This window comes from Aquarana catesbeiana, linkage group LG02 (assembly GCF_042186555.1).
Source record: "Aquarana catesbeiana isolate 2022-GZ linkage group LG02, ASM4218655v1, whole genome shotgun sequence".
Classification (NCBI taxonomy): Eukaryota; Metazoa; Chordata; class Amphibia; order Anura; family Ranidae; genus Aquarana; species Aquarana catesbeiana.
The window spans coordinates 444,728,310-444,752,283 of NC_133325.1; the positions used below are offsets into that span (position 1 = coordinate 444,728,310).

At 42.0% G+C, this 23,974-nt stretch overlaps 1 protein-coding gene across 4 annotated transcripts in view; it reads left to right on the plus strand.

Annotated features, from left to right (window-relative positions):
* The first annotated feature begins 1,201 nt into the window (after positions 1-1,201).
* Positions 1,202-23,974, plus strand: part of PTPRU (protein tyrosine phosphatase receptor type U) — a 251,462-nt gene continuing 228,689 nt past the window's right edge. The window contains exon 1 of one of the 4 annotated variants that reach the window (XM_073615565.1): positions 1,202-1,936. In XM_073615565.1, coding sequence (XP_073471666.1) covers positions 1,864-1,936 — 73 coding nt within the window. In that variant the 5' untranslated portion in view covers positions 1,202-1,863. The remainder of the gene's footprint in view (positions 1,937-23,974) is intronic. The other 3 variants (XM_073615567.1, XM_073615566.1, XM_073615568.1) reach the window with 3 other exon arrangements.

Below are 23,974 nucleotides of genomic sequence, written 5' to 3' on the forward strand. Positions count from 1 at the left end.
AAAGTGTGTTGTAAGGGTTTATAACCACTTTAATGAACTTCATTCTGTGTATTTTTGGGTAGAAGTATGAGAGTTTACTACTGCTCTTTAAAGTGTCGCCTATGGATAATAAAATTGTCATTGTTAGTCGCTGTTGTGCGTGCATGCGCAATCTTAAAGCGTGACATGTTTGGCATCCATTTACTCTGCGCAACATTGTCTTTTTATATTTTACCAAAAAACTGGGCTATGTGTTGTGTGTGTTTTTTTTTTTTTTTTGCATTAAAATTTAAAAAAGTGTATTTTTTCCCTAAAATTGTGTTTGAAAAAACACCACTTTATTCTCTAGAGTCTCTGCTTTAAAAAAAAAAAGTTTGTGGGTTCTAAGTAATTTTTTAGCAAAAAAAAAAAAAATTTCACATGGAAACAAAAAGTGCCAGAAAATGCCAGTCTTCAGTTCCTGAACACCTATGAGGTTGACAAGTAGCCACCTAATTCATTGAAACTGATTGTAAAATCCTTTTTTTTTTTTTTTCCTCAGACGCTTACAATTGTAAAACCCCTTTTTTTTTCTCAGATGCTTACGATTGTAAAATCCTTTTTTTTTCTCAGACACTTACAATTGTAAAATCTTTTTTTTTTCTTGATGCTTATGATGGTAAAATCCTTTTTTTTTTTTTCCTCAGATGCTTACGATTGTAAAATCATTTTTTTTTTTTTGACCCTTACGATTGTAAAATCTTTTTTTTTTTTTTTTTTTGACCCTTACGATTGTAAAATCTTTTTTTTTTACCCTTACGATTGTAAAAGCATTTTTTTTTTTTTTTGACCCTTACGATTGTAAAATCTTTTTTTTTTACCCTTACGATTGTAAAATCATTTTTTTTTTTTTTTTACCCTTACGATTGTAAAATCTTTTTTTTTTTTTTTTGACCCTTGCGATTGTAAAATCTTTTTTTTTTTTGACCCTTACGATTGTAAAATCTTTTTTCTCCTCAGATGCTTACGATTGTAAAATCCTTTTTTACCTTTTTCTCTTCTCAGACGCTTACGATTGATACATTGTAGGGTAGATTGTAACTTAAAAAAAAAAGAGAAATCTCCTGCCTTAATGTATTTGGCCTGTAGGCGGCAGCAAAGAGCAAGTTTCCTTTTATTATCCAGACAGCGCTGCGAGAAGTAGACAAGTTGGAGGCGCAGAACGAATGAGCCCCACACACATACAGATACACACACACACACACACACACACACACACACACACACATACATACATACACACACATACACATGTTACCATGTAGACAAATTATACCTGTCCGTGTAAAATGGGACAGTAAAGGCGGAGCTCTCCTTTCTAGACCTATAAGGAGCAGTAAAAGCGACATTCTTTTTATTTTGGTAGTAATAACAATAATATAAGTGAAGACTGATGTCGGAGGAACGAAAATAAAGGCAGGTAACACTTTAAAGCGAGTTCCCAGAACGAGAAGCCTGTGTCGGTGCGGTCTGTGCTCACATGGTGTCGGGTAAGCTGTCTCGAGGTGTGCGGGGAGAACAAGAAGTAGAGAAGCCAGCAGATGGCGCTATTGCACCGTGTCCTCCCTGTGCGTCCAGCAGATGGCGCTATTGCACCGTGTCCCCCCCTTGTGCGTCCAGCAGGTGGCACTGGCGCTCCTGGAACTGGCAGCGTATGACGTCAGTCTCGGTACACTGTGCTTAGTCTGACACTCTCTGCACTCTGCAACTTTCCCGTGCTTGGAGCAGGCTGGAATGAAGAGGGGGAGAGAAGTATGTCGTGATCAAGGGAGAAGAGAAATGTACCCGCCTGGCTACAAAGGGAAGGAGAGCACACTGATCTAAGGAACTATACACAGCGACACCATGTACCTCCAACTGCTCCATGTGCTCTTGGTCGCCCCCCTGTGTTTCCCCCTGGAGACTGAGACTCCCACAGGTCAGTCTTCTTTGTTCCTCCCCTTCTCCTTCTCTCACACTCCCCCCTTCTTCTTCTCATCACTTACTACTCCTCCTCTCTCCCCTCTTCACTTGTTGGCTCCTTTTTTCTCTTCACTTTTCTGGCTTTTCTAGTTTTCCTCTTCTCCCCCATTTCTATGTCACCCCCTCTCCTCTTCTTCCTCTCCTGCTCCAAGCTTTGTCTACTTCTTGTACCTTTTTTTTTTTTTTTTTTTTAATTCTCCCTTCCCATTCACTGCCCCCCTCCTCCTGTCACCTTACCCCCTTATCTTCTCATCTTTTGTCTGATAGCAAATGCAATTAGAGACCCTTCTTCACACATCATTGCCCTTGGCTACTTAAAAACAAACAAAAAAACAAACAAATATATATATATATATATATATATATATATAATCAATCACCTGATTATGGTTATTCTATAGTTGAATGGTTATTAGTGGAAATCAGATGTAGTGGCAAGCATGCACATCCCTTGCCTCCAGCTCCAGCATAGCCCCCTTCCTTTCTAGACGTCTAAGTTTAGTCTACGATTCCGTCTGTCTTTGGATTTTTTGGCTCCACATTTCACACCTGTGCCTCCATTTTTGTCCATGCAGGTTTGCTATGCCATGTCATGTTGCCCACGCAGATTTGTAATATTTATGGCCTTTTTTATTCCTTTCTGTAACTTGGATACTTTCTAGACCTTCATTCCCTTTCCTTTTGTAGTTTTGGAGCTTGCTTTTGTTATTTTGCATCCTTTGCTGGAGTTTGTCAGCTAATCCTGCGAATAACATATGGTGAAATGCGTCTAGGTGCTGGTGTTTTTAGTAGCCAATCACGGCATCGCCTTAAAGTGTATCTAAATGGCAAAAACAAATGTGTACAGTAATATGTATTAATTAAAGTGGTATTAAACCCAAAACCAAAAAAGTAATAGTTACATAGTAGGCAAGGTTGAAAAAAAAGACACAAGTCAATAATATATTGCAGCTTGCCAATCATTAGATGTTGTGGCTGCATTTTTGTTTTTGTTTTTTTTTCTTTGCCTTTTTTCCCTGTGGTCTGGCCAGTAACATGTCTTCTGTATTAGAGTGCCACTCCTCTGGATGAAAGAGCACAGGGGGCACAGCAGACAGCAACATCTTTAGGGGGACACAAGTGTCACATGAATAAATAAAAACTGATCATTGTAAGCACCCCTGTCAGCAGTAAATAGTTTGTCCCATCCATGTAAATTGATACATTCTGCTGGAGAAAAAAAAAAAAACAGAATTGCTGGCTGGATCACCAGATGAAAATGAAGAAAAGTCACTGATCACTAATCCTGAAATTCCCTCCTAATCCTGTGCAGTATGTGCGTTTTTTTTTTTAAATGATGCAGCTAAATACCTTATTTTAAAGCCCCGCTGTGCGGTCACGTGACCTCCCAGCGCTCTCCTTCCCTGATCTGACTATTACAGTGGGAGGGGCTGAGGTTCCCCTCTGACGTCAGCTTGAAGAAGAGGAGAGAGGCGGGAGGTCACATGAGCGCACAGTGGCGCTCTGAAATAAGGTACTTCTCTGCATAATTTAAAAAAAAACAGACACTGCACTGTATATCTTGCTTTAACAGAGGGCATTCCAGGATTTGTGATTAGTGATTTTATAGACACAGCAGAATAGCTCTGAAGAAAAGGGGACACCCTCAAAATGCGTCAGCTGCTTTTGGACTATATATCTCACCATTGTTAGTGGCCAGCTGATCTTGCTGGATTATGCAATTGTTGGACTTTATACCACATTCTTGACTCATTACTTGTTTGTGAGTATGTATTTTTATCCTTTATACATTAAAATGTTTCAAAGGTAATGCGCAAGGCTGGTGTGCCCTCTGTTCTTTTTTCCTTTTTAAATATCTTGCTGTAATAGAGGGGATTCCAGGATTTGTGATTTTACAGCCACAACAGAATAGCGGCCGGAGGGGAGGAGCGGGGAGGAGATGGCTCACACACACAGACTACCGAGCTAACAGGCAGGGAGGGAGGGGAGAGACTCAGAACACACTGTGGGATGACGGAGGCAGTAAACTGACTACAGTATCATGGATCAGCAGCCATGATTACCAAGGTCAGCACACTAAGGGAGACATAGGAACAGGCAAGATCAATCAGGTATTTTACAGCATAGAGGGGGACAAATTACACAGCACAAGCACTGTGCTGTATATTGTGAGTTTAAAGGAACAGAATCTTTTTTTTTTTTTTTTTGATTAAAATACACTAACAAATTGAAGCAAACTTCAGCATACACTTTATAAGCTGCTACAGCAAAAAAAAAAAAAAAAAAAAAAGTTCCCTTTTGGGATAAAGTTTTTTACATGAATAAATAAAAACTGATCTTTGTAAGCACCCTTGTCAGCGGTAAATAGTTTGTCCCATCCATGTAAACTGATACATTCCGCTGGAGAGTTTGAGCATTTGAAAAACAACAGACTTGCTGACTGGATCACCAGATACAAAAGAAGAATGCTTAAAAAAAAAAAAAAATGAATGCAGCCATCAATATAAGTGTGCACATTTTATACCTGTGGGATCCCTGTGGAAGTAGAGAATCACTGTAGGATTCTTTGCTACAATAGTGATCGCCAGTGTTTTCCGTGTCCTGTTCTGAGTGGCTGCCCTGCTGCATAATGAGAAAAAGGAGTTGCTCGCTTGTCCCGGGCACCATTCACAGAACACCTTGTATTTTTCTCAATGCAAGGCATACTCTGAATGAATGAGCTGGGGAGGCAGGGCAGTGACATCACAATCTCCACCTCATCCAATCAGAGAATACTTTGCATTTGTTGAGAAAAATAAATGCAAGGTGTTCTGTGAATGGTACCCATGCTGAGCAAGCGAGTGACCTCTTGTTGTCACTAGACAGCAAGGCAGCTGCTCAGCATGGGACCCAAAAGATGATAGAAATCACTGTAGTAATGGTGACTGCGGTCCCACAGGTATGGCTTATGTTTACTTACATTGCTCTACGCTGGACCTGTAACTATGCAATAAAACCCCTACCTGGAATTTAACTTTATATTTACATATTAATGTACTTATTTCAACTTACCCATCATTGGATATGTTGGGTCTATTAGTTTTACTTTTTTTCAGGACCCCCCCCCCTTTATTTTCACCTAGTGATCTTGCTAGTAACATACTTCCTGTCCTAAGGTACTAACACTCACTGTACTTTATTTATGGAGGGGCAGGGTAGTCACCCTAGGCTGCTCTCCTCATTTGGACTACAAGCACATCTCCATTACAAAACTTCAACTTCAACTTCAAATTTCAACTTACCCATCATTGGATATGTTGGGTCTATTAGTTTTACTTTTTTTTCCAGACCCCCCCCCCCCTGTACTTTATTTATGGAGGGGCAGGGGCAGGGTAGTCACCCTAGGCTGTTCTCCTCATTTGGACTACAAGCACATCTCCATTACAAAACTTCAACTTCAACTTCAAATTTGAACTTACCCATCATTGGATATGTTGGGTCTATTAGTTTTACCTTTTTTTCAGACCCCCCCCCCCCCTGTACTTTATTTATGGAGGGGCAGGGTAGTCACCCTAGGCTGTTCTCCTCATTTGGACTACAAGCACATCTCCATTACAAAACTTCAACTTCAAATTTCAACTTACCCATCATTAGATATGTTGGGTCTATTAGTTTTACTTTTTTTCAGACCCCCCCTTTATTTTCACCTAGTGATCTTGCTAGTAACATACTTCCTGTCCTAAGGTACTAACACTCACTGTACTTTATTTATGGAGGGGCAGGGTAGTCACCCTAGGCTGCTCATTTGTACTACAAGCACATCTCCATTACAAAAAGGGGGGGGGGGGGGGGGGGGGGGGCTTGTTTTAATTCAAAGACAATAACTGTGAAGGTTAATAACATTGTTTAATATTTTAGATCAGTGCACAGGAGGTTACAAGGATGCAACATTTCTGGTAGGATCAATAGATTTTTTTTTTTATAGTTGCAGAATATGTACTTGGCCACAATTAAATAAATAAAGATGGTCATACACTGAGCAAGGGAGCTGGGTGGAAAATTGTTGACCGTTAGAGTACAATAGCTTGCACTGCAGATGCAAGCCTGGATGAAGGAATCTGTAAGCTGAACATAAATGTTTAGTTTTTTTTTTTTTTTTCTTTTTTTAAGTTCAACCTGAAAAAAAAAAAAAAAAGATTCCTCCATCCACAAGGGTGGATGGAGGAATCTTACCGCTTGGGCATCGCATTTAGACAGTAGAACCCTCCGCTGTCAGCATACACTGATCAGCGGCTGCAGCTGCTGATCAGTGGAGCATTTTTCAACATATTCCTTCAATAGAAGTCGATTAACCACGTCAGCTCTGGAAAGTTTTACTCCCTTCATAACCAGGCCATTTTTTTGCTATTTAGCATTGTGCTACTTTAACTGATAATTGCTCGGTCATGCAACACTGTACCCAAAATAAATTTATATAATTTTTTCACAAATAGAGCTTTGTTTTGGTGGTTTTTTATCACCACTGGGTTTTTTTTTATTTTTCATTATATAAACGAAAAAAGACAGAACATTTTGAATTAAAAAAACATTTTTTTATTTTCTGCCACAAAACATATCCAATTAAAAAAAAAATTAATTTCTTATTAAATTTAGGCCAAAATGTATTATGCTAGTCTTTGATAAAAACAAAAATCCCAATAAATGGGTATTGATTGGTTTGCATGAAAGCTATAGCACCAACAAATTATGGTATAGATAGTGTTTTTTTTTTTTTACAGTGATCAGCAGTGGCGGTGATCAGCAACTTATAATGGGACTGCAATAGTGCGGGGGGGCAATCTGACACTAACTGAAACTAGGGGGGACTGACTAACTGCCACTGACATCACCAGTGACACTAATACAGTGATCAGTGCTAATACTATACACTGTCACTGTACTAATGACACTGGCTGGAAGAGAGTTAACACCTAGGACAATCAAGGGGTTCAAATTCTGCCTAACTATGTGTAGTGTGTTTACAGTGTGCTGCTTTTTCTAATAGATCTCTAAGTTTCTCATCCCTGCAAAGCAGGGATGAGAAACAGAGAGGTTGTTGTTACTGTACAGATTGATTGATTGTCAACACAGAGCTCTGGGCTGTGGTTGTACACAGCCAGTCAGCAGGTTCCAGCTGTGAATCATTGGCTGAGACTTGCTGACAGGCTTCCACTGTGTACAATCACAGCAGCTGCATCAGCAGCATGCGCACACCCTAAATTCAGAAGTGGGCAGCAACGTACTGGTACGCCGCTTTGCTTGTGTGGGCCACCTGTCCACAGTACATTGCAGGTGGGCAGTCCGCAAGTGGTTAAACAATTGACTTTGGTTGAGTGGGAGGGGGAGCCAACACAGGGCTTGAACCGGGCAAATTTTGATCAGTGCATGGCCAGCCTAATGCAGCCATCACATCGAAGGACCAGTAGGCTGCAATAAATAACATGTTTGTTCTTAGGATTAGATATCCTTTAAGACATTTATATTCAGTAAATAGTGCAAGGAGCAAAGTACTTAGTGAAAAGCGTGGTAACCAATAACAATTTGCTTTAATGAGGACAAGATGCATTTGGTTTGGGCTGTGTTTGTTTGCTATTAAATTGCTTCCTTAATTGATACAAGTATATTATTTGCTTTGTTAGTAAATAAACTCCAGGATGTGGTTAGTAAATTTCTATTCTGAAAACAACCCAAGCCAATATTATTATAATTTCTTCTATTCTTCGTCTCCTTCGTAGTTGTTATTGTGTCCATCTCTTATCTCGTTCCACCCATTTCCTCCCCACATTACGTTTCTCTTTCACCACCTATGTTGCAGCCAACGACTTCCCATGATCCCTTTCACTTCTTGTCTCATTGGTTTCTTCACTTTTTTTTTTTTTGCTTTCCAAAACACCTTCCCCTCCTCCACACCTTTATTTCCATAATCTCTTTCCTCCTTGCTATTTACGGTTTAAAATACCTCTCTTTGATGTTTTCCTTTTTTCCTTTCTAAGTGGGTATGGGAGGGGTATGTGCGGTGTATGTATACTGGGAGGCTTTTCCAGACGACCTGTAAAGTTTGAGTTAATGAGCCTTCACAGTTAAAGGCTTGTGTAGTGTTTAAAAATGAGTTTGAATTCATTAATTAACTGCTGACTTATTAATAATTGATAGAACTTAGACTTGCTGACACAGGAATAAACACTTAAAACAGAGATCTGTGGAGAGCGATGAAGGAGATTTTCAAAGCTTACAAGTATACTGCGTTGTATACAGTTATAGCGAGATGGGAGGAGTCAGAGGGGACGCATATACGGAAAGGTAGAAGTAGGTGTAGGGAATAGTTGCTGCATATGGAGAGATAAAAGGACCAGTTCTGTGCAGAGATAGGAGGAAATATTCCAGGGAACGGTTATTTGCAGAGATGAGAGTTGCAAGGAGCTGTTTGTATGCCGAGGTAGCTGGAGGAAATATATGAAGAGGAGACTGTAAATATATGGAGAGATAACAGTTATATGCAGAGATTGGAAAAGTTTTAGAGGCCGATATGTTAAAGGGAGTTATAGGGAGAAATTATATTGCAGGAAAGGAGATCAGTATCAAATACACGCCGAGATAAAAGAAATAATACGAATCAGTTATATAGAGCAGGGGTAGGCAACCTTAAAGAAGCGGAGAGCTAGCAACATGGGAGAAGTCAAAGATCACCAGGCAGTGTCGCCTCCTCACACCAGTTTTAAACCTGTATTTGCCATACTACCATGTCGCAGTCACGTACATTGCATGGCAATCATGAGTTTCATTTAAGTGGTAAGGAGGCAAATATCACCTCCTCACCACCTGCCAAACGCACTCGGATCACTTTTTAGAAGACCAGCAGTGCTTGCTGCACTTGTGAATGAGCCCTTAGTTGCTTTCGGAAGTGCCACTCTTAGGGCTCGTTTATACGTAAAACCCTGTGGTTGAGTTGCGATTTTACTGCCCCAATCACTACCTCCTTTAGCTGCTAGAGGCAGCAGTCAAAAGATGTACACCTGCTGCAGCAGGAATTAGGCCCCCTGTCGCTTTTTGTGCATGCTGCTGCCTGCAAATCACAGCCCATTCAAGTAAATGGGGCCACTCCTCGTGGGACAGGAGCCAGCACTACAGAGGAGGCATCAGCTTATACGGCTCTTGCTCCCTACTACAGCTCCAAGTAGTTCCTCTGCATTGCACTCTGATGCTCTGGGATGGGGATGGCGGGTGAGCAAGCCCAGAACGGTCACCTGTCCGCCATCTACTGGTAGATCATGATCTACAGGATGCTGACCACCAATATAGAGAGATAGGGGACAGCCATATACTGTAGATAGTTATAAAGCTCTGTAATATGCAGAGATAGTAGTGGTGATAAGGATCAGTGTTTTGTGACGATCAGGTGAGTTAGAGATATATGCAGTGATAGGAGAAGTTATAACTGATCAACTCTTCTGATATCTACATAAAACTGATCCCTATATGCAGAAATATGACTAGAGGCATGAGTTTTAGGGATCAGAAAGATGCAGAGATATGAGAAGTTATAGGGGGCAAGGGGTGTTGCTAGGTCTGCAAAAGGTCTGGGGCTAGAGCCCATAGCTTCGTAGTAAAGAAAGTCATACGCTTGGGCGGGCATACACATGTATATACAGTAATATACATGTATGTGTATATATCCCCAGAGAGCCCCCTCACTTACACGAGGGTCCCCGGAGAGCCTCCCCTTACACCAGGGTCCCCAGAGAGCCCCCCCTTACACCAGGGTCCCCAGAGAGCCCCCCCTTACACCAGGGTCCCCAGAGGGCCCCCCCCTTAAATCAGGGTCCCCAGAGAGCCCCCCACTTAAATCAGGGTCCCCAGAGAGCCCCCCACTTAAATCAGGGTCCCCAGAGAGCCCCCCCACTTAAATCAGGGTCCCCAGAGAGCCCCCCCACTTAAATCAGGGTCCCCAGAGAGCCCTCCCACTTAAATCAGGGTCCCCAGAGAGCCCCCCCACTTAAATTAGGGTCCCCAGAGAGCCCCCCCCACTTAAATCAGGGTCCCCAGAGAGCCTCCCCCTTAAAATCAGGGTCCCCAGAGAGCCCCCCTCCCCTTGGGGTCCCCTGCAGAGACTCTGGGCTATGGGCCCCAGGTTTGGGGCTATAGCCCCAAAAGCCACCCCCTAGCGACGCCACTGGGCAGTGATATGCAGAGATCAGATTAGTTATAACTCCTATCTCTGCATCTTTCTGGTCCTTATAACTCAACTGTTCTCTATATCAACAGGTCATGTTTTCAGACTTTCCATTATTTTGCACAGGTGATTTGATCAGTTTCACTGCCTTAGTAATTACCACAGCCATTTCATGTGAGGGAAATGCTGAAAACATAACCTGTTGGGGGTACTTGAGGACTGGAGTTGAGAAACATTGCTCTATATAAAACTCCCTTTAACTCCCTTTTTTAAATTTAGAACTGATGCCTCTAGTTTTTATCTCTGCATATAACTGATCCCTATAACTCCTCCTGTATTTGCATATTTCTGATATCCATAACTTCTCCTATCTCTACCTATATCTGATGCCTCTAGCCCAGGGTTCTCCAAACTTTCTAAAGAAAGGGCCAGTTTACTGTCCTTCAGACTTTAGGGGGGCCGGACTGTGCCTAGTGGGAGTAAACGATCTTTGATATTAGGGGGAGGAATAGTGCCCCAACGTTGATGTCATTGGGAGGAATAGTGCCCCATTGTAGGTGTCAGTGGCAGGAATAATGCCTCAATGGCCAAATAAAGGCAAGCAAAGGACCACAGCTTGGAGACCATTGCTTTAGCCTATCCTTTCTCAACCAGGCCTGGAGCCCTAGGGTTCCCCCAGAGGTTGTTAGGGGTTCCTTGAGCAAGCAGCAATTTCTGCCATTTGGATAAGTTACCACTGAAAACAATGATCTTTTTAGCTAATTGTAATAGGAGAATTATTCCTGCTGACCACAAATGTAAGGGACGTTCTTCTCCTTCATCTTCACACTAACCTACGTTGAGCAGCCATTTTTAGCAGGGGCTCCCTAAGACTGAAATATTATTCCAAATGTTCCTCCATATTAAAGTGGTTCTAAATGCTCGATTTTTTTTTTTTTTTTTCCTTTAAAATAATACACATCATACTTACCTGCTCTGTGCGATGGTTTTGCACAGAGCAGTCCTGGCGCTCCTCTTCTTGGGTCCCTGTCAGAGCTTCGCATGAGCTTGCTCCTGAGCCACCTCTGTGTGTCTATGGCAGTGGCCCCCAACCTTTTTGGCACCGGGGACCGGCTGTGTGGAAGAAAATTGTGCCAAGGCCCGGGGGGAATTGTTTTTTTGCGAGCAATTTATTGGGGCAATAACTTGTATTCTGGTGTTGGTGCTTCAATCATCACAGCACCATGGTTGTTACAGTGTCAGAATGATTGAAGCGCATTATTCCACAATGCAGAATCAGTGGGAGCCCCAACTGTGTCATTTGCCACGTCGCCTGCCCCCAGATGCAGCTTGTCACTTTCCACGTCACCTGCCACCAGATGAGGAATGTCCCTTGCCACGCTGCCTGCCACCAGATGAGGAATGCCACTTGCCACGCTGCCTGCCACCAGATGAGGAATGCCACTTGCCACGCTGCCTGCCACCAGTTGAGGAATGCCACTTGCCACACTGCCTGCCACCAGTTGAGGAATGCCACTTGCTATTCTGCCTGCCACTTGCCACACTGCCTGCCACCAGGTGAAGAATGCCATTTGCCACGCTGCCGGCCATTTGCCACGCTGCCGGCCACTTGCCACGCTGCCACCAGATGGGGAATGCCACTTGCCACATCAACTGCCAGTGCCACCAGATGTGGATTGTAGCTGCATTGATGGCACTGGTTCATTTAGCACAGAGGCCTGCCTTTTAGCACAGTGGTCTTTCTTGAGTGAGGGCAGGAGAGCGGTGATGCTAGGCGGGCGGGGAGAGAGAATAACGTCATCTCTCTGCTCCTGCGCCACCTCTGACATTCCGCACGCTGTGAGGGTGGAAGAGCGGTGATGCTAGGCGATATAACATCTCTGCTCACCAGCCCGCTTCTCTCGCCCACCCGCCTGCCTCTCTGATCAACCGGGCTCTCTCACCCACCCGCCTTGCAATGCCCGGCTGCAGAGGCACTATGGCCCGGTGGTGGGAGACCCCTGGTCTATGGGACACACAGAGCATGGGTCAGCCCCACCCCTGCTCCCTCCCCAATGGCTCCTGCTACTGTGTCTCAGTCAATGAGGAGGGAGAGACCCAGGAGAGCTTCTGCTCATGTGCACATTGCTAGATCGGCTCGAGTAAGTATTGGGGGAGCTGCACACTGAAGGTTTTTTACCTTCATGCATTGAATCCTACCATCTTAAAAGGTTGAAGAAGGCTGCTCTAGACCCTATCTCTGCAAATAACAAATCAACGCGCACCTGATTGTTATATAGAACTGATTCTATATAACATATGCAGAGATTGAGCCTAGAGGCATGAGTTATAGAGGTCAGAAATATGCAAAGATAGGAAGATAGGAGGAGTTATAGGGATTCGTTTTATGTAAAGGTCAGATGAGTTATAGGATTTTTAAATTTGCAGAGGTAGAAGTTATAACTGATCAACTTATCCAATCTCTGCATAGAACTCATCCCTATAACTCTTCCTATCTTTGCCTATCGCTGAGCCCTATAACTCCTCCTGTCTCTACCTATGGCTGATGCCTCTAGCCCCTATCTCTGCATATATTTGATCAACTCATCCAATGTCATAGAACGGAACCAAATATGCAGAGATAGGGGCTAAAGTGCATGAGTTGTAGGGATTGGAAATATTCAGAGCTAGATGTTATAAGGGTTGGTTTTATGTATAAATTGTATGAGTTAAAGGGATCAGTTATATGCACATTAAGGGAATTAAAACATGAGCTGTGGGTAGAGATAGACTGAGTTGAACGGATCAATTATACGTGAAAATTGTAGGAATTATACATACAGCAGATTCTTATTACAACTCCTATCTCTGCATGTAACATCCATATGATACCTAATTTATCCCTCCATAAAGTGGTGGCCTGTCTATTAGGAGCGCATGGGTGCTCCCCCCCCCCCCATCCATGCATTCGGCCCCCTGATATACATACAGGGCGCCAGACCATGGAATCAAATGGGGTGGGGGGGGGTTTAAGCATGTGTAATAGGCTTCAAAAAACCCAGTTGTGTGAGAATAGCGAATGAATATTCGCTATTCTCACACTAATCCTGCTCCCGGCCAGTCAGGAAGCGGGTCATGAGACCCATCACCCCATTGGCTGAAAGGACAGGCGATACTATTGGATACCTAGCATCTGGGAGGAGGGGAGAAGAGTGCCACTGGAGGGGGGTGGAGTGGTGGTGGTGGTTTGCCGACTTAAAAAAAAAAAAAAAAATCAGCCGCCACTCCATATGGATGATCCCAATAACCTCTCCTTTTGTTAGTCAAATGTAGAGATAGAATGAGGTATCATGGGGATCAGGTATATTGAGAGTTATAAGTGGTTGTAGAGATCGGCTATATGGAGAGATACTGTACAAGGAGTTTTAGGAATCTGAATTATACAGATGAGCTGTATAGAGATGTAGGTGGAGTACAAGGATTAGTTATATGGAGAGAATTGCATGAATCAGAGATATATGGTAAGAAAGCAGAAATAGTATAGAACATATGATGTACTGTATGTAATATGATATACAGAAAAGTTGAATTACAGGGATTATTTTTATGGAGAAATAGTAGAGATTTTAAACTATAATTTGTAGAATGTTGGAAGAATGACATTATTGTAAATATTATTGGCAATAAAAGTGTTTTGGTTTAACCACACAGTTAATCTAGATTTTCCTACCTGTAGAACCTGTGCAGTAATTCTAAACATAATGTAAAATTCACTTTTATAGATGGGGTTCATTTGATCAGGATGTGAAATGAAGAGGTTAAATTTGACTTTATGGTCATAGCACCCCAGACTCATTATTTCTGGTAATTAACCTTCCTTTCCAAAGAGATCAAAGTCCTTTCTTTCTTTGGTGGAAGCATCTTTATGACTGCCTGATCTCCTCTCATCAGTGTTCTCATTATGTCTGGGCTAGAAGGTCCGTGACCTAAAGATTGCAATGTGTGAAATGCTTTTGTTGTGTAAGAGACTGACTATGAGTTTTTGTATGACATATATTTTTATCTCCATGTTAGTGATCACACCAGCGCAGTATTGAAGATGGCAATACTGGTCATTGATCCTAACACACTGCCTGTTTCCACCTGTGTAGTTAAACAGAAGCACACTGAAAAGCCACCATGCGTTAAAGATAGAATTGTCTGCAGCGTTCTCATTGTGCTAGAGGAGTTAATGGTACACTATTAATAAGGTTTTATTGTGATGACCTGTACATAGCCTCACTGTATGTAAATTGAATACATCATCTAATACCCTGAACAGCAGTTGAATTCCGTTGGTTAATAATTCGACATGTTTTCATTAATTGGGATCTGTACTTGTAAGTTTTTGTTATGGTAAGCTAAGGAATGCTATACGCCCCTATTTAAAGGGTCTGTGCAGGCAAAGTACGAAAAGGCTTTGCATTTCAAAAGATTTCCATACACACCTCTGAATCATCTCCGTATTTAGATAACACTTGTCACATCCTGCTACTTCTGGTGCTAGTTATGGAAGTAAAACAGTGTTAGAGACATATAAGGGAGATGTAGAGGGTTGCACATGGACAGTTCTGTGCAGAGAATTATGATGTCATGATGTTGATTGATGTAAAGATCAGCCTGCTGAATGGGAGTAGGAGGGCAGTGCACTAGTGCTTAGTTACCTGCTGCCTGATCACTCTGCATTCTGGTTTTACTTGACTTCAAATACTCTATTAGCAACGTATAGCTTTGAAAAAAATGTTTTTCTTTTTTCTTTTCTTTTTTTTATATCTAATATGTAGGCATTTTCAGTCTTCTATTGACTTTCATATTGTTAATGCAGAGGTCTGCATTGGAAGAAAAAGCCATTATATTACATACGCTGTTTTGTATGAATTGCCTGTGTCAGTCTATTACAGTTAAATAACTACTGCTTATGTACTAATCGGCTTCTATCTAGTGGGAATGGCATCTTAGTGGAGAAACATCTCTGTTTTGTACTGCTGGACATATACCAAATTGACTGAACGTGGTACAGATAAAGCAACCATTGGAGGGGCAAATTGTGCCCCTTCCATATCCTCCTGAATTATCTGAGGTTGGACTGGATAAAAAGAAATGTACCTAATCTAAAATGTATTTTAATGGGCATTGCCTTTCCTTTCTCCCTCTCTGCCAGCATTTAGAATAGAAATAAAATAGAAGGAAACAGGAATGTGCACCCGTTCTTTTTTATATGATGCTGGCATTGGTCTCAAGTGGTGCACAAACACCCGGGTCCTTTGTAAGGAGGAGCCCCAGTAGTAAACGTGTCATTTTAAGAGAATTCCTGCAATCAGATATTGGTTAACTATGTCAGAACTATTTTGATGATGCCCTTTTATGAACAGAACAATGTTCAGGTTGTAGAGATGTGACAGTTTTGTGTTTTCATTAGTCTACCTATAGTGTACGTAAACCACAACAATTAAAGCGTTTGTAAAGGATTTTTGTTTTCCTTTTTTTTTTTAAATAACAAACATGTCATACTTATCTGCTCTGTGCAATGGTTTAGCAGAGAGCAGCCCTGATCTTCCTTTCGACTCCTGCTGGTTCTCTGGGCCCCCCTTGCTGAGTACCCCCAGTGCTATAAGGGGAACTCGGAATTGATAAGGAATTCTGCACTTGCTTGAACTTCCTGATTGGAATGCTTTATTTTGTGAGTTATGCTTTTGTATCCTCCATTTGTATGTTATATTTTCACTTTTTGGGAAACCTTTCACAGAAGCTGTTGCATGGCATAGTGAACTGATAAATGGATGCATTACCTGGCTAACATTGCTAGTGCTAATTCCAGCAACTGGGTAACATAGCTTGTGCTAATAACTGTGCAACTTTAACTACTTAGGGACCAGGTCTATTTTTCAAGCTTGGTGTTTACAAGTTAAAATCTTTTTTTTTTTGCTAGAAAATTACTTAGAACTCCCAAACATTATATATATTTTTTCAGACACCCTAGAGAATAAAATGGCGGTTGTTGCAATACTTTATGTCACACCATATTTGTGCAGCGGTCCTACAAGCGCAATTTTTTTTTTTGGGGAAAAAATACACTTTTTTTTTAATTGAAAAATAAGACAACAGTAAAATTAGCCAATTTTTTTTATATTGTGAAAGATAATGTTATACCAAGTAAATTGATACCCAACATGTCACGCTTCAAAATTGCGCCCGCTCGTGGAATGGAGACAAACTTTGACCCTTAAAAATCTCCATAGGTGACCTTTAAAAATTCTACAGGTTACAAATTTTGAGTTACAGAGGAGGTATAGGGCTAGAATTATTGCTCTCGCTCTAATAATCGTGACCATATGTTGTGGTTTGAACACCGTTTTCATATGTGGGCGCAGCTTACGTATGCGTTTGCTTCTGTGCGCAAGCTCGGCAGGACGGGGCGCTTTACTTTTTTTTTTTTTCTTATTTATTTAACTTTTTATTTTTACACTGTCTTTTTAAAAACATTTTTTTGGGTCACTTTTATTCCTATTGCAAGGAATGTAAACATCCTTTGTAATAAAAAAAAGCATTACAGGACCACTTTAATGTGAGATCTGGGGTAAAAACGACCTCAGATTTCACATTTAGACTTAAATGCAAAAAATTAATTAATGTCTTTTTACATTTTTTTAATTTCCCCTTTAAGACCATTGGGCGGAAGTGACATTTGACATCGCTTCCGTCATCCAATGTTATAGAGCTGAGTGGGGGCCATCTTTCTCTCACTTGGCTCCAGATCTGTCAGGGGAGAGGACGGGATCATCTCCACCGTTGCCGGCGGCTCCGGTAAGCAGCGGAGACCCGATAAAAGTGATTTTGTGGTGATTCCGCCGCGGAGACCACTTTTATCAGAAAGAGGACCGTCCGCCGTTTAAGAATATACCGGGGTTATGGCATCTATCTGTGTCAAAGTACCGTTGTATAACGACGGTGAGCGGTCCGTAAGTGGTTAAAGGGTAAAGAGACTCTGCCACTTTCTCCATTCAGGGCAAAATGACGAAGAGCCTTGAAAGCTCATTCACCAACTGGCTTACAGTCACAAACAAAAGTATTGGTACCCCTACACTTTTTCCCAAAGAATCCCTAATTGCCATATTAAGATGAAACTGCTTGAAAAAATAGAATCCACCATACTTTATTCCATTGTCCACAGAAAAGACACTTAGCATTTTTTTAACATTGTTTCAAATATTCAAACAAATGAAATCACATGAAAATAAATATTGGTACTCCCAACACAATATTTCATAGCACACACTTTTGAGGAAATAGCTGCGATTAAGCACTTTCTGTAGCTTCGAATAAAATTTCTGCACTTCTTAACTGGCAATTTGTTACACTCTTCCAAATTTAAACTGCTCCTGTTGTCTAAGGTTTGATGGGTTCCCCTCCCCTAACTGTAAATTTCAGCTTTTTCCATACATGTTTTATTGAATTCAGATCAGGGCTTATAGCAACCCACTTCAGAACAGTCCAGTGTTTGCCTTTTAACCATTCACGGATGTGTGGTTTCAATCATTACCCTGCTGGATAACTTTTTATGGCTGCATCTTGTAATTCTTCACAATGGACAGCAGTATATGGTGGCAGGGAGACCCAAGTGAATGAATACACAGGCTCTGCACACTGTTTGGCCCCAGTAATTCTGTGCACATAAAGCCTTATGCATCCTAGATAATTTTTTCCTGCTTTTAGATGTTCCTTGCTTGAAGTGATTGTAAAAATGGTCCCTGTTCCTTTAAAGCACGAATAACAGCAGAGTGCTTGTGCTGTGTAATTTGTCCTTTTGTATCATCTAAAATACCTGGCTGATCCTGCCTGGTGTTGCCCTCCCCTCTATAAACTGACCACATTTATCATGGCTGCTGAGCCCCTGATACTATGGTCATTTTACATGCCCCTGTCATCCCGCTGTCTCTCCTCTCTCCCCCTCCCTGCCTGTCAGCTCTATGTTAGTGCCTGCCCCTCCCCTCCTACTGCTGAAATAACTGTGTACTTTATAGATTCCCCTCTATGTGATGATATTATGTGCCCCAGTGTATGTACCATATAAAAAATATGTAGCTGTATACCTTATTTCAGAGCACCTCTTGGTGCTCACGTGACCGCCCGTCGCTCTCCTCCTCTTCTTTCCTCCTCCCGGCTGACGTCAGCAGGGGATTCTCAGACCCTCATGCTGTACTTCTCAGATTGGGAGAGGAGAGCGGCAGGCAGTCACGTGAGCGCCGAGCAGCGCTCTGAAATAAGATATACAGCAACAATATTTTTATATAGAACATGCACTGGGGCACGTAACATCATTGAACAGAGGGGAATCTATAAAGTACACAAAGTGGTTTTACAACCACTTTAAGAGCAGGTTTGGGTGCATTTAGGGAAAGCCGAATTCTGTACATCCAGGATCTAAGTACATGTATTTAGCCATTTTTAGGCCCCTTTCACACAGGTTGGATCCGGTTTTGCTCAGCAGGGGGTCTGTTTGGATGACAGATCCGTGCCTGCTCCAGAAATGGACACAGCCTGCTCTTCTCTATGGGCAGCCTGATGTAAACAGACCGATTGTCCGTTGCCCTCTGATTCGATCCAGCCAAATGGAGGGGAACGGATCCCCATCCGTTTTTCCTTATTTTTGCCAGATCGGACTTGGAAGTAGCTGGGTGTAAACGAATGCAAGTCCGTTTACATCTGGCGCTTCATAGAGAAGAATGAAGGGTCCTAACGGGTCTAACTGAAAAATGGACAGCTGGACCTGTTCTAACTTCACATGTGAAAGGGGCCTAAGAGTGTCTAATCAGACATCAAACATGACTAAACACAGCTAAACTGACTGCACCTAAACACAGGTTAACATGCATCGTGAGTGGCACAATTAAAAAATCATTGCATGCATTTTTATGGGTTTGGGTATATCTTCCGAATTCATATGAACTTTGGCTTGACAGTACCAGTGTGAATGGGGCCTCAGAAGTTAGGGTCCATTCTCAATATAACACAGTGCATTTTAATGCAGACAGTGGGCTATGCACTATCAATGCCCCCCCCAAAATTATGTCTGTTATTATTGTAAATGAAAAACAGAGTACTTTCATCTGTGCATTGAGGTGTAATTACAAAGGAATGGCAATACACTGCAATATATGGAGTGCTTTTTTTGTGTGTTACTATAATCTTATAATACGTATTATGATGGGAATTATAAGATGTGTTGTGTTACGTCCTTAAATTATTCTTTATGTGTGTATAAAGGTGATAACTAGTGTTTTCTCATATATTTGGCCCTATACATACTTTATTTTTAATAGTGATTCGTATATGCTTGACTTACTGAATTACTAATTTAAATTATTTTGGTCACCATTGGATCTAAACATCTTTTCTGAGGGGCGCATAACACTTTAATTGTCATGAGATTACTGTAGGGAGATTACAGGGAATTCCACTCGTCCTCTGCACACAGCACACTATTGTGGAAACCCTGTTAGTAGCCTTTGCATCCTACAACTTGTTTAAACAGGCTTGGAGAGGCAGACAAAAGAAGGTTTTACAGTTTGCACAGGGGGAAGTAGAAGTGCAGGGTGTAGTGGAAAATGAAACCACCAAGAAAGACATAGTGTTAATAGAGGAACAATATGTCTGGAGTGAGGACAGCTGGGTAGAGCTCCAGGAAAAACAAGCCATTTAAAGTAAATGCTAGCATACAGTAGGATTGAATCCTGTTTTGGGTAGGATATCTATGGCTCTGATTCCAATGCATGACTTTCCGATGAACAGAAAAGCTGCCCATACATATGTAGATGTTAGAATGAGGGCTAAAAAGTGTGAAAAAGTGAACGAACATTCGTATGGAAATTCTCAGTTCCTCAGATGACTTGAGAAAATTGAGTACTGTCCGTGATACTTTTTTTTATTTGCACTAACATACAATTTTTCAGGACAAGCTTTCGGGGTATGTCCCCTTCTAATTGCACTAATACGGCTACAATCAAATCAAGTCAGATGACTTGACAAATACACAAGGACTGGAAGGATTTGCCCCCTTAATGACCAGGCCATTTTTTGCGATACGGCACTGCGTCGTTTTAACTGACAATTGCGCGGTCCTGCGATGTTGTACCCAAACAAAATTGGTGTCTTTTTTTTTTTCCCCACAAATAGAGCTTTTTTTTGGTGGTATTTGATCACCTCTGTGGTTTTTATTTTTTGCGCTATAAACAAAGAGCGATGATTTTGATATTTTTTGCTATAATACATATCCAAAAAAATATATAAAAAAACAAATTTATTCATCAATTTAGGCCGATATATATTGTTCTACATATTTTTCAAAATCGCAATAGGCGTATATTGATTGATTTGCACAAAAGTTATCGCGTCTACAAACTATGGGATAGATTTAGGGACTTTTATTTATTTTTTATTGTTTTTACTGGTAATGGCGGCAATCTTTGATTTTTGTCAAAGTGAGGTGTAAGTAACACTGCGCAAACCCAATAAACAATGTGAAGCTGCTACACAAAATATGAACAATATTCAAAACGTATATTAATAAAATGTAGCGCTAAAATGAAAAATGTAATGATCAGTGAATGCAACACACTAAAACATGGAAAAATGAATGTGTAAAATTCAATGACTAAAATAAATTTAAACTGAACCACGATAGATGTAAGTTCCAAAAGTCCCCTCATAAAGAGTGAAAAGTGAGTCCAAAGTGGATGGAAATTCTTCAAATCAGTGTTTCATCCGCATGAAAATCTCCAAATATCAAATGGATAGAATACTCTTACCAGAGATGGTGGATTCGGATGCCGGTGACACCGAATCAAACAGGCTTAGAGATCCAAGATGGAGGTGGTCATCCCAGGGACCCCGGATCTCAATGGGGTATCCCCTCTCCGCTTAGCCGATCAGGATGGAAACAACCGCTCAGGAGAGACCATAGGGCAATGGTGTGATGTCCAAACCTCATCGAAATCCCGAAATGTAAGGAGGCAAAAAAATGAAATGCGCCAATAGAGCAGATCAAAAATGATGTATTTATTGGGTCACACCAATAAACAAGACAATTAAAAAGCGTGATCACGTAGATAAAAACAAGTGTAGGGAAGAGTATGGCTCGCCCATTCTCTGTGATTTTTAGCGCGACTGCGACATTGCGGCGGACAAACCTGACCCCAAATCACACTTTTTGGGGACCAGTGACATTATTACATTGATCAGTGCTATAAAAATGCACCGTTTAATGTAAAAATGACACGGGCAGGGAAGGGGTTAACACTAGGGGGCGATCAAGGGGTTCCCTCAGCATGTTCTAACTGTAGAGGGGATTGGCTGCCTGGGACATGACAGAGATCACTGTTCCCAATCACTGGGAACAGTGCCCACGGGCACGCTCCCGCAGTGTGAGAGATTCATGCAGGAGAGCCAACCTGCAGCAATACAACTGGTTAAACGCACTTCAAAATTGTGTTTGCTTTTAACATTTGATTTTGGAACAAATGGACGTTCTCAAACAAAAACCACATTCACTGTTAGAAATCATTTCAGTTGAGAAAACATTTTCATTCTGCTTCTTTGAATTGCACATCCTGCGACTTCACTGCAGTCAAAAATATATTTCGGTTTGACCCCACTAACAATTAGAAATGTTCTTAAAAATCAACATTTCAAACAAAATTTTACTAGTCTATGGGCAGCTTAGACCCCTTTCACACTGAGAGCGTCCACCGTTAGCGCTAAAGCGCTCGCTCGTTTTAGCGGCGCTTTTGCAGCGTTTTTCAGATGCTAGCGGGGTGGTTTTATTCAGGTAACGTGATCGGGAAATAAGACCCCAATTTGCTGCGCTTTTAAAGCGTCATTCATTCCAATGGGCAGGGTGTTTTGGGATCGCTGAATACAGCACCCCCAACCCACCCTAAAGATTTTGGTAACGTCCCGCAAGGGCACCGCCTGAGTGTGAAAAGTCATGTTGGAATGAATGGGAGGCGGCTTTCAGGTGCTTAGCAGAGGCTATTTCTAGTGCTAAAGCGCCAGTAAACCGCCCCATTGTGAGAGGGGTCTTAGGGCTTGTTCACACTTGCTCAAAATTCTGACAGTTATCAAATTTGCCTATAGCATTAATGCGCGTTAATAGGTGCATCTGGTAAGCATTTAATGAGCGTTAAAAACACTCCCCCAAACGCCCTATGTGCATTTGCAACATGGCTGATGTGCATTTTTGGTGCGTTAAAAACGCACCACAAATGCCTATTATTACCTGTAATGTACTGGCTCACCGCAACCGTGCTGCAAACGCATGCTGCCACATTGCCATAGACTTGACTGGAAGGAATTGAAATGCTTCAACTCCTTTCAAACTCAACATGTAGCATCAATTTTGAAGTGAAGCGACGCTAATGCTTCATGTTTTTAAAATGTGAACAACACTGTGCATTGTCCATATTATCAACTGCATAGGCGTTTGAGGAGCATTAAAAACACCCCTCAAACGCCTGCTTTCAATGCCAGTGTGAACTTAGCCGTAAGGTTTTTAGTGCAGTAGAGGAAAATGAAATGAATACAAGTCTAAGACCCCTTTCATACTGGAGTGCCGCTAAAACAGCGCCAAAGCACTGGTTGTTTTAGCTGTGCTTTAGCATCACTTTTTGGGTGCTAGCGGGCCGGTTTTTGTAAGGTCCTGTGACAATGGGACCTTTACCCAGCGCTTTGGAAGCACTGCCCATTCATTTCAATGGGCAGGGGCGTATTAGGAGTGCTATTAATAAATAATAAAAATAATAATAACCAGCCCCAAAGATGCTTCTTGCAGGACTTTTTCTAACGTCCCGCAAGCGCACTGCCCCAGTGTGAAAGCACACACTGCAGAGAATGGGAGGCAGTTTTCAGGCGCTTTACAGCTGATATTTTTAGCGCTAAAACGCATAAAAACTGCCTCAGAGTAAAAGGGGTCTAGGCCTCTTGCACACTGCATGTTTTTAGATCCAAACCCTCTTATCATTTTCAGCCAAGGAAGCTGCTATCTTGGCCTGTTTGATCTTTAACCACTTACCGACCGGCTCACGCCGAAATACGTTGGCAAAGTGGCACGGTGCGCAAAACAACGCATGTCGCTGCATCATCCGCGGCTAGCGGGCGCGTGCTGCGGGTCCCGCGGACTCGATGTCCGCCGGTGGCCCACGGTCATGGCATGGAGAGGCAGAACGGGGAGATACCTATGTAAACAAGGCATTCCCCTGTTCTGCCTAGCAACATGACAGGGATCTACTGCTCTCAGTGATCAGTGATCACTGTAATGTTCTAATGAGCCCATCACCCCTACAGTTAGAACATGCTGAGGGAACACAGTTAACACCTTGATCTCCCCCTAGTGTTTAACCCCTTCCCTGCCAGTGACCTTTACACAGTTATCAGTGCATTTTTATAGCACTGATGGCTGTATAAATGCCAATAGTCCCAAAATAGTGTCAAAAGTGTCCGATCTCCGCCGCAATGTGGCAGTCACAGTTAAAAAAGAAATCCGTGGCTGATAGGGGCGTCTGGCAATGTTTTTTTTTATGCCTCTAAACTCCCCTGCATGTTAACCTATGTAGAGGCAGGGGCATTAACCCCCCTAGCGGTGTTCCCGAGTCTGGCTCGGGGTGAGATTTTAGTACCAAAGCCGTAACCGCGAGCCAGACTCAGGATCGCATCGCTGGATCCTGGAAGACGTGACTTACCTTGTCTCCGGGATCCCGCGATGTTCTCCCGCTGTGTTCGGTGGCCGGATCTTCT